This window comes from Chionomys nivalis, chromosome 2 (assembly GCF_950005125.1).
Source record: "Chionomys nivalis chromosome 2, mChiNiv1.1, whole genome shotgun sequence".
NCBI classification, from domain to species: Eukaryota; Metazoa; Chordata; class Mammalia; order Rodentia; family Cricetidae; genus Chionomys; species Chionomys nivalis.
In genome coordinates, this window is record NC_080087.1 from 192749 (window position 1) to 204689 (window position 11941).

Consider the following 11941-nt stretch of genomic DNA (forward strand, 5'->3'; position numbering starts at 1 on the left):
CTCCTGTCTCTACTGAGACAGGATAAGGCCTCTTATGGGAATCAACAAAGCATGGCAGATGAAGCTGAGTCGGGACGAAGCTCCTCCCCTCTGCATCAAGGCTGAACAAGTCATCCTGATATATGGAATAGATTCCCATGTGCCAGCTCATGAATCAAGAACAGCACCTGGTCCCACTGCTAGGGTCCCCACAAAAGTTTCAGCTACACAGTTGTCACCCAAATGCAGATGATGTAGACTGGTCCTATACTGACTCCCTAGCTATCCCACTAAAGTCCATGAGCTCCCACAAACTCTGGTCAGCTGTCTCTGTGAGTTTCTCATCATGATCTTGACTCTCCCCCTTTGCTCATATAATACCTCCACCCTATGTTCACCTGGACTCCTAGAGCTCAGCCCAGTGATTGCCTTGAATCTCTGCATCTGATTCCATCAGGTACTGGATGAAGGCTCTATAATGGTAACTAGGGAAATCACCTATCTGATTACAGGGGAAGGTCAGTTCAGGCACTCCCTCTACTATTGTTTGGAGTTTTATCTGTAGTCATCCTTGTGGGTTCCTGGGAGCCTCTTTGGCACCAGGTTTCTTGCTAACCCCAAATTACTCTCTCCATCAAGATCCCACTGTCTCCCCCATCCCTCCCACAACTTGACCTTCCTGATCTCTCATGTTTTCATGCCCCATCCCTTCCCCTCTACTCCTCCCTACCTGCCCCCAGTTTACACAAGACGTTACATCTACCTATTCTTCCCAGGGAGATCCATGCACCTCTTTTAGGGTCCTCCTTGTTCCCTATCCTCTTTGGAGCTGAGGATTGTATCCTTTGCCTTTACATCTACCGTCTACTTATGAGTGAGTTCATACCGAGTTCATACCACGTTTGTATTTTGGGGTCTGGATAACTGTACTCAGCCTGATTTTTTTTTTCTAGTTCCATCCATTTACCCTCAAATTTCATGACGCCATTTTTTTTTGCCCCTGACTAAAAATTTATTGTGTAGATATACAGCAATTTCTTCATTTCTTCATTCATTCTTTGGGTGAGGGACATCTAGGTTGTCCAAGATCTGCCTATTAAAGAATGCTATGAACATAGTTGAACAAGTCTCCTTAAGGTGTGGTTGAATGTCCTTTGGGTATAGCATGATTAATGAAAACCCGGAGACAGAAATTGTGGTTCAACCCAAAGGTCAGAAAAGCAAAGCAGTCAGCAACTGGCTCTTACCTCTATCAGAGTCCAAAATGACAATCTAGTCTCCAGGAATCTCAGAATGAGACTGTGAATGAGAGCTGTCTCCTCCAGTCTTATATCTCTCTCTGGAGCTTTGATTAAAGGCATGTACCACCACCTCCTGGATTCAAAGGCAAACTAGAGTGGCTACTGGGATTAAAGGTGTGTGTCACCACTGCCTAGTATGTAAGGCTGATCAGTGCGGCTGTTTTACTCTCTGAACTTCAGGCAAGATGTATTTACTAAGATAAAAATGAAATATTGCTACATTTGGGTATATTCCTAAGAAATGGATTACTGGGTCTTGAGGTATACTGATTTCCAATTTTCTGAGAAACCTCCATACTGATTTCCAAAGGGAAAGTTTGCACTCCCACCAGCAGTGGGAGATGGTTTCCTTTACTCCACATCCTTTCCAACATAGGCTGTTATTAATGATTTTGATTTTGGCCATTTTGTGATCCAAGTGTGACATGAAAGAGAACCTGACAAATGGCTCCATCCTCTGTTGCCAACGCTAATTTGATGATAGTGAGGGCAACAACCATGTAGCTATAGAGCATTACAGGGAGACTGGCTACCCATTAGCTGTTAAACTGGGCACTATCACACCTGATGGAGCTGATTTCTATTCATATGATGAGGATGATATGATTCTGGACCCAATCATGGCAGAGCACTTGTCCCACTTCTGCTGAAGACAGACAGACAAGACTGAGCTGGAGATAGACATGAACCAGAGGATTGGTGAATGGGAGCTGATCCAGGAGTCAGGTGGCCACTCAAGCCTCTGTTTGGGCCTGATTACATAGGCATTCGGAGCATGGGGAACAGCTGCTACCTCAACTCTGTGGTGAAGATACTCTTCAGCGTCCCTGACTTCCAGAGGGAGTATGTGGATAAATTGAAGAAGATATTACAGAATGCCCCAACAGACTCTACCCAAGAGTTCAGCACCCAGGTGGCCAAACTTGGCCATAGTCTTCTCTCTGGAGAATACTTCAAGCCTGCTCCCATCATTCAGTGGACCTAGTTTGGTCCTATGCATCTTCCCCTGCTATCTGTCCAGAGTCAGTGAGCGTTCACTAGCTCAGGTCAGTTTCTGTGGGTCTCCCCATTATGGTCAAAACCCTTTTGCTCGTGTTATTGCTCCTCCCTCTCTTGGACTGGCCTGTGGAGGTTTGGTTCATTTCTTATCTGTAAATGTGTGCATCTGCCTCCATCAGTTGCTGGATGAAGTTCTATGATGACAATTAAGGTAATCATAAATCGGATTACAAGAAAAGGTCAGTTCAGGCACCTTCCCCACTATTACTTACGGTCTTAGCTGGGCTCATTGTTGTGGATTCCTGAGAATTTCCCTAGAGCCAGGTTTTTCTCTAGTCCCATAATGTCTCCCTCAATCACAATATCACTTTCCTTGCTCTCCCTCTCTGTCCTTCTCTCATCTCAACCATCCAGATTCCTCATGTTCTCCTCCTTCCTCTCCTTTGCCCCTCCCCTCCCCCTTCTGTCCTCTGTTCTCCCCACTCCTAATTTTCTCAGGAGATCTTGTCTAATCAAGCAGAGGACTGATCTCTAAAATAGACAAAGAACTCAAGAAACTAGACATCAAAATACCCAATAATCCTATCAAAAAATGGGGTCGAGATCTAAACAGAGAATTCTCAACAGAAGAATTACAAATGGCTGAAAGACACTTAAGGAATTGCTCAACATCCTTAACCATCAAGGAAATGAAAATCAAAACAACTCTGAGATACCATCTTACACATGCCAGAATGGCTAAGATCAAATACACTGATGATAGCTCATGCTGGAGAAAATCCAGAGTAAGGGGAACAATCCTCCGTTGCTGGTGGGAGTGCAAATTTGTACAGTCACTTTGAAAATCAGTATGATGGTTTGTTAGAAAATTAATAATCAATCTTCCTCAAGACCCTGCAATTCCATTCTTGGGCATATACCCAAAAGAGGCACAATCATGCCACAAAGATGTTTATTCATCTTTATCTTCCACAATCAAAATTTCTAGGAGTTTGGGCATCACAACAATGGAGTAAAAAAAAATCCACAAAAGATAGGAGACTAAGAAAAAATAAATATATAGAATATGGAGCTTGGAATTGAGCCTGATGATGGCAAACATGCCCAGGTTTCCCAGCACATCTTTATGATCAGGAAGAGGAGGAACAGGGGCTACTGGAGGTCTAGGTATTCTGAGAAGTCTATGAGGATAAAGATCAGCACAAGCATGGATTTGATAGTAGAAAACCTATAAATATCATTATCGATTGATACTCAAACTATTTGAATCAAATATTTCATGCATTTATTTTCCTTAAAATGTTGTATAAGTTCTGAATAGGATTTTTAGTATATTTTGTATTTCAAAATTGATGTGGGTTTTTAGATGATTTGTCTAAGTATATAAAAGAAATTTATACTGATTTGTGTATGAAGGAAATTTAAGTTTCATATTGAGAACTATGAAACAGGAAATAATAAGTATTGACAAATGTTTACATTTAACTCTACATTGACCATTATTTATTGGAAAGTTTTATTTGTATGAACATAAATATATAATTTCTATAAAGCTCTTTGTTTTCCTTGTTTGAGATTAGAGTTTCATCATATAAAGCTAGCTTTGCAGACCTGACTTCCCTTTGTATTTCTCTGCCTCACAGGTACTGGGATTAAAAATATCCACCACTACACATGGTTTCACTTCTTCTTATATATTATGGAATCTAGCACATATCATGTCCATTTCCTAGTGTAATTTATATTTGTCTAAACAACTGTTAACAAATATGTATTTTTATAAATATGCACATAATGTTTTGCAATATTTCAATGTGACTTTATATCTATAATTGTTTATTAATTTTTATTTGGATAATTCATAAAATTATTTAGGTAATTTTAGATCATTTCTACCCCAGTAGACCATAACAGTGTGTAATTATATCAAACTGACATAAATTTTTTAGTCACTAAAATGAACTATATGTAATAATAACAAAGCAGTAATCCATAAGCACTGAGATTGCTGAAGCAATTCTGATATTGTCTTTTGAGATGCTTGGACTTCATAATGGGGTCCTTTTGATCAAGTATTCTTCAGTTGTACGAATTCCTTTAGCTTGTGGCTACTGTTCTTCATTACAAAAAGGGCCACCTTCCTTTCTAAGTCTCAAGTCTTCCACATTGGGGAAGAAGAGTAGGATTTTATATGAGAGGTCTTGAAGGAATACTGTGAATCCATGCCTTCTGGACATAATGTAAAATTTGCACTTATACTACACTGTGTTCTTTTGAACTAGACCTGTACAAAGTTTGAACATTTATTCTTTCCATTATGCATGAGGGAATGTGGATTATGGATAGTTATTGGTAGTAGGGCATGGTATGTTATTGGTAGTAGGGGAAGGCATGAATATTGCCATGATCCACTGAATATTTATCCATTCATGCTAATATAAGCAGTTGTAATTAAGCAAAGCACATAAAAAGTAACCAAAGTATCAGTTTATTGAGAAAGCTTTCAGTAGGAGTGCTGGTTAGTTTTTGTCCACATGACACACAGTAGAGTCACTTTTGGAGAGGGAACATAGCATGAAGAGCTATTTCTATTAGATTGGCCAAAGAGCATCTCTTGGTGGATGATTGATGTGAGAAAGCTCAGTCTATTGATGTTGAGGCCACACCTGAACATGTAGTGTTGTTTATATAAGAAAGAAGACTGAGATTTTCAGTAAATAGCATTTCTCCTTGGCCTCTGCTTCAGTGCTTGCCTCCTGGTTTCTACTTTAGTTAGTGCCTTGACTTCTTTACTGACAGACTGTGAAATAAAAGTATAAGACAAGCAAACACTTTCCTTGCCAACCTTGTTTTTTATTGGTATTTTCGAACAATATTAAAAAGTAAATTAGATTAACAGAGATGGACAGGTGATTAAAGTAGAGTGAGGACTTAAAATGCACAAATTTGAGTAGGTAGATAAATATGAAAATTTTCAAAACCAAATAACAGTAACTTTTATTGTAATGCTATAGCAAAATATATTAATTAGTGTTTGGGAATAAAGGACAAAATTCTCAAAATTCAGGTGTAATATGGAATAATTTGGGATGTATTTTATATTTTTAATACTATTTATATCTTCTAATTTCAATACTAAAATTAAACTATTTGTATTTATATTTTTTAGCATATGTTTTACATAATATATTTTAACTTCATTTTCATGCATATAAATAACATATTTACTCACGTTCTCCCCTTCTACACATAATTTAGCATCTCCTTATTATCCTCTATAAAAATCCTTTCAACTGTGGTTCAGATCCCTATGCTAAATAAAAATATACATTTGACTCTAAAACAAATAAAAACAATGACAATTACAATTTTTAATATGTTTTTATATCAAACTTGGAGCCTGCTGTATCATAAAATATCTTTTTAAAGACATGCTCTTATGCGTCAACATTATTTTCTCTTCTCTCCTCAGATACATACTTATTGTAGCAGTAAACCATAAATTTCATAACCAAATCCATTTTCCATTTGTTATATGATTGACAGCATTTGGCACCTTTCTTTAAAACAAAATATTAATTATCTTTGTTCAAATTTTGGACTAGTATATTTGACTCAGTGTCACATGCAATCAAAAATTATGATCTCTCGTATTTAAAGTTTCATTTATAATTGAATGTATGTTTGTATGTATAATGTGTACAACGAAAATAAAATGAAATATACCTCCCATTACATACTACAAATTCCCAACATTTTTCTTATAAACTACTAAGCTCAGTTAGAGCTGTTCCAAACGTACATATGATGGGACAATGCCCAGGAGCCTAGCTATTATAACTATTCTTGGTGAATTCCACTAGATTTGTCCATATATCCATACACTTGTTAATTTGATAATTCTCATAAATATAAATCCGGTTGAGAGAAACTTTGTATATGAGGTCTGAAAAAGAACACATTATTGTCCTGGAAAATTATACATTCCAAAAACAAAAGAGGAAGTTTCTTCTAATTAGATGTTTGTAGTCCAAGATAATCATCAGTGAGGGTTCTCTAGGGTGCATTTCCCCAAAGTCAAGTAGTTGGTTCATATTAAATAATGCCATCTTTAATACAGATTAAAAACCTGTGTCTTCTTCAAGATGTTTGTATGTTTCTTTTAAAATATTTTGATGGTTGAATTCTTTAACTTCTATTTTACAAGGATCAGTTCCTGCCTTTGTTTGAGAAACTTAAAACATTTTAATTTAGAAGGATATTGCTCATTTTTATTAATAAGAAAATGATATAATCTCAAAATCACATTTGGAAAATAATGCTTTTGGTGAGTTATTTGAAACTGTTTGAATCTTCCAGAATGTATATGAAAATCCTTAAAAATTGAGGGATGGCAGATAGAAAAGTGAGTTGAGACAGTGGCATCTACTCATTGGAGTACATAGCATATATTAAAGTGCTAGATTCTATTTCCTTTGTTCCTACCAATGCTGATTGTTTGAGCCATTTCTTTTATTGCTGTTTTATTAATACAAAGATTTTAAAACTAAATGTTAAATACAAGTTGTGACAACACAAAATTTTATTTATTTAGGTACATGAGGGTCAACAAACATGTAAATATACACAGAGCAGAGTAAAATATGCAATACATCGCAGATATTAAGAAGTTATAGATGCAAGAAAAATAAAATTGCAAGAACAAGTGTTATCCATAGAAAAACTTCTTTCTAGGGAAACCATAATGAAAATCCTGACTGAAAGATAGATTAAAAATTAAGAGGAAGAATGGAATTATTCTTCAGCATTAAAAGAGATTAAATCTTAAGGATAAAATAATTGCCTTGTTTATGTAGTCCTAGGTTATTGATTTTGAAATCAATTTAGAAGAGTTAATCTTACAAATTTTATAGCATCTAATGTTAGTAAAAGTTTGATTATAGTGTGATAACAGAGGAAGGACTTTTCTTTGTAAATTACTGATGGGAGTGGAATGGATGGAGATCGGGGCATTTGCAAACTTTTCTGTGTAGTTTCCATTAATCCTGGTTTATGCCACAAGAGTCACAAAATGAGATACTTTAAAGATCGTAGATTTTCTCTCTGATGGTAAATAAAAGCCTTGGGGAACTTCGAGTGACTTAGCCCAGAGTCCTGGATGACAAATCATTGCATACCAGAGGTCAAAATTGAATGTTAATCATAAAAATCTAAGAGTAAGTATACATATTTGAAGCCTTCTGCTCTTTGGTGTCTATTTTGAGTGATATAAACACTGGTTTTGCAGTAATCCCAGAGGTAGTTAGGGTATTTAATTTAATTAGTAATAAAGAAAACTTTATTTTCATAAAAACATATCATTAACATTATATTTCAGCTACTGTGCTCTTGTAGATTATCCTGAATTTTTTTGAGGCAAAGTGTTACTCTGTAACTCAGCCTAATTTACAACCCATTATTTGCTTGCTAAAGACTCCTGAGTCCTTGGGTCATGAATATGCAGACCCACGCTCATCTCCTCCTTTGTGTTTACCAAAGAAATGATGATGATGTGATGTGCGTGAGTGTGGATCTTAAATTTCTACAGTGAGATAACAATTAAAACTATTAATACATGTTCCAATTTTAATAGTATGTAGAAAGATAAGATTATTACAAATGTTTACGATAATTTCTGGAAACTGGAATTTTACTGAATGATACTATGTATTCCGGGAGTCCTGAATTAAGGCAAATAGGTGTCAAAGATGCAAGGAGATAGCATATAAATTGATAACAATATGCATATTAGAAATTTAGAACAAAGTGAATCAGAATTTGTAATTTAACAATAAACTGGTGACCTCCAATTTATCTAAGATTTCTCAGTATATAAGAATGAAGTGTTTGTCTGATGTGTAGTGCATGAATAGTTTTTGTAGACCAGTAAAATTAATAACTTCAGACAGCTTTACATTCTTATTTAATAGTTACATAATAAGTAAAAAAATCATCGTAGGTCTCCTAATTCATATTTTTATTTTCTATGACAATTTTATTCTAATGTGGTAGATCCAGATTTTTAATATTGAATTTAGCTCAGGACAATATTATAATAGTTTCTTTTAAAAAATATGAACTTGTGAGGGTAAAACAATTGAGAGACTACGTAAAGACTTAAAGGAAGAAAGAGATGAAATTGATTAACACATCTGTATGGAAAGATTTATACAAAATAAAAACAATATTTTATAGAGGCTCTGTTACTATTATATATATATATATATACATATATATTTAATTACTCTGAGAAAGCAAATGAAAATATTACTACTAGTAGTAATAATAATAAAAGTAAATATTAATGAAGGCCTTCCTTTTACACAACGGAATATGGAATTAATTTTGATGATCAGTGTAATTATTATTGTCAAATAAAACTGAAGAGGTTATAGGTGTTAGGAGAGGAGACTCAGAAAAAAATAGAGAGAAAGTTTTGCTAAGATGGAAGTAAAAACCATAGAAGTCATTAACAATCATTAGGTTTTAATCTGTATCAATGTTGCTTTGATTCTGATGTAAATTAGGAAGTTAACAGGATTAATACCAGTCAGCTATGGCACCAAAGACAGGTTATCCTCAAAATTTTTTAAAAAGTCAAGAGAAGGTTTTGTTAACTCATAGTCACGTTCTTGTTTAGCAGTCACAAGGCCATAGGTGTCACTACTAAAACTAACAATCTAACAAAATACAGCACAACAAATAAAATACCTTTATTATAAAGAATTGTGAATTTTTATGTTAATGATTTGTATGATAGTTCCTATTATTTTATTTTCCTTGTATGCTATGTTTTTAACTTTCCAGTTTTCTCAAACATGAGACTATGAATGCACAGATCATATTGGTTTTCTTATTTAGCTGAATGTCTCATTTGCAGTTATTTTCTGTGATGAAGCAATCCAACGATCAGAAATAATCAGGAGGAATTTATATGCACTTCATATAATTAATTATTTTTATTTTTGGTGAGAACATTACAGGATTAAAGAACAGATCCAACTTGTAAAGACATGCACAGTTTGAGGTAAAGAAGAAATCCTGAAGCAGAACACTACTAAGTTCAAGACCATCAGATTTTTGTTGTTGTTGTTTATATCAGGTGTCATCTGAGCTTTTACCCTATCAAGTTCTACTGATCAAATTTCTTCATTTTTTTTCCTTTCTTTGTTTTTGTAAGTGGTAACTCATGGTACATGCAAAGATAAACCAGAGTTCTGTGACCACATTTATTCTGGTGGGCTTCACGGAATACCCACACCTCCAAACGCCACTCTTTCTTATGGTTATGGCCATATACACAGTCACTCTAGTAGGCAACATTGGCATAATTGTCATCAGAAGGATCAACCCTAAACTTCATACCCCCATGTACTTTTTTCTGAGCCATCTTTCATTTCTGGATATATGTTATTCTAGTGTATTTACACCAAAATTACTGGAGATCTTGGTTGTGGAACAGAGAACTATCTCCCTAAAAGGTTGCATGGTCCAGTTTTTCTTTGGCTGTGCATGTGTGATTACAGAGATGTTCATGTTAGCAGTGATGGCCTATGACAGGTTTGTGGCTGTTTGTAATCCCCTGCTCTACACTGTGACTATGTCTTGTCAGCTATGTGCTCTCTTAGTAGCAGGAAGTTATATGTGGGGTGGTCTGTGTGCTGTGATACTCACATACACTCTCACTGCTCTTTATTATTGTGAACCTGGTATCATTGATCACTTTGGCTGTGAGTACTCTGCCATCATCTCTGTATCCTGTTCTGACTCCTCGTTAAGTCAGATGGCATGCTTAGTCATTTCCATATTAAGCGAGGGTAGTAGCCTGCTTATCACCATGGCCTCCTATGTCTTCATAGTCTTCACTATTATCAAAATGCCTTCTAAGGGTGGACTCCAAAAAGCATTCTCCACCTGTACTTCTCACCTGACTGCCATCAGCATCTTTCACGGGATCATCCTCCTTCTCTACTGTGTGCCCAATGCAAATAGCTCACGGCTCCTGGTCAAAGTGGCAACTGTGCTCTATACTGTCCTGATCCCCATGCTGAACCCACTCATTTACAGCCTAAGGAACAAGGATGTGAAGGAGATGGTCAAGAGGCTCCTCAGCTCAAAACTGCACTCTCACTCAATATAATAGTGACAGAATGAAGTTTTAACTTAGTATGTTTTAATTAACAACCTAAATAAACCTCTTTTTCATATACACTATCAATGACATATTAGTGTTTAGTAAATATGTTTTTATGTTTTTAATCCGGTATTGAATTGTGAATCATGACATCCTGATTGTCTTTTCTATAGTTTCATGCAAATATTCCATAGTATGATTAACTTCCACTGAACAATTAAAGAAAAGACAACTTTTAGAATCTCCCCAGATAGAACTAAAGAAATAAGAATAGAGAAGAAAAAAAAATCTTTCCTCAGAACTCCTCACCCATGCTACCCTGAAAGTTTACTTTAGGCACTTTAACTACACCCACATTTAAGCACTCACAATTCACCCTTACTTTTTTACTTGTAAAACCCTATTAAACAGATATTGTATCGAATCTGTTGTAAGTTAATGACAAAGATTTTTTTATACGAAAATACTGTCTATGAGGAAGCATATGTTGAAATGTACTCATGTACACCAATCATTTCATTTGTGTTGCTTAATTTTGAAAATATGTTTGGAAATATATATGTTCCAAACATATTTTCAGTTTGCATAATGTACTTATATGTATGTTTTCAGGAAGAGCATTTGGCACTTCTGAGCAGATTATTGGTGTACTCTTTCCTGGGGACAATCATTTCTCCTGCTTTCAAATTTCTGAGTATTAAAACATTCTACTCGATTCTGTCTTCACTTATAACAATTTTTCACAGGAGTTTAACTTTTTAAATTTGTACTATTGATCACTTATTTTTCCTGGGATTTTAATCATCGATTAACAAAAATAACTATTTGTTTAGTGACTGAATTGATGAGAAAATAGTATTTTTGTTGCATAAAATCTCATAAGTTTATTTCAGTAAGTCATAATGTTACATTTTTGAGTTTCATTGTACTGAAACTTTTCATGAAAGTTATATTTAAACTGTTTTTCATTTTTCCTCAACCTTATTTAAGTCGTGGGTCAAATTTATCATTTTTGTTAGTTTGAAAGAATGAAATATTCATCTTTGTACAATTCTTTTTTCAAAAGTTTGTCATTGCACTATTAATGAAAAGTCCTTCCACTTGTCTTAGCCTTACAAATTGTTTTTTAAAATTTTAAAACATGTCCATGTTCTAGGAGAGAGGAATTCACTATTCATTAAGTTTGCAGTGCCTGGTAGATTGATCACACTCCAGTAAAGGTCACACATCCTAGAGTATATAGGTGCCAGAAACTCTTCTTGCTGATTTTGAAGGGGGAACATTAAAATTTGAGTGGGTAGAGAAGGAGGAGTAGATTTGAGAGAGGAGGACATGTGAGCATACATGTGCACATATATGCACACACACATACCCCCAAGAACAAAATAATAGGAATCAACAAAACATCTTATGGATATCTTTCAACATGGACAGTCTTAATTCCCAAATAAAAGACACAGAATGAATGTGAAAAAGCAACCCATTCTCC

The 11941-nt window shown here is 35.1% G+C and overlaps 1 protein-coding gene across 1 annotated transcript; it reads left to right on the forward strand.

Moving 5' to 3' along the window:
• The first annotated feature begins 9507 nt into the window (after window positions 1-9507).
• On the forward strand, window positions 9508-10458 carry LOC130870012 (olfactory receptor 1165-like). The gene has a single exon (XM_057762580.1). It carries the CDS (start codon window positions 9508-9510, stop codon window positions 10456-10458), a length of 951 nt encoding a protein of 316 aa, XP_057618563.1.
• The last annotated feature ends 1483 nt before the right edge of the window (window positions 10459-11941 follow it).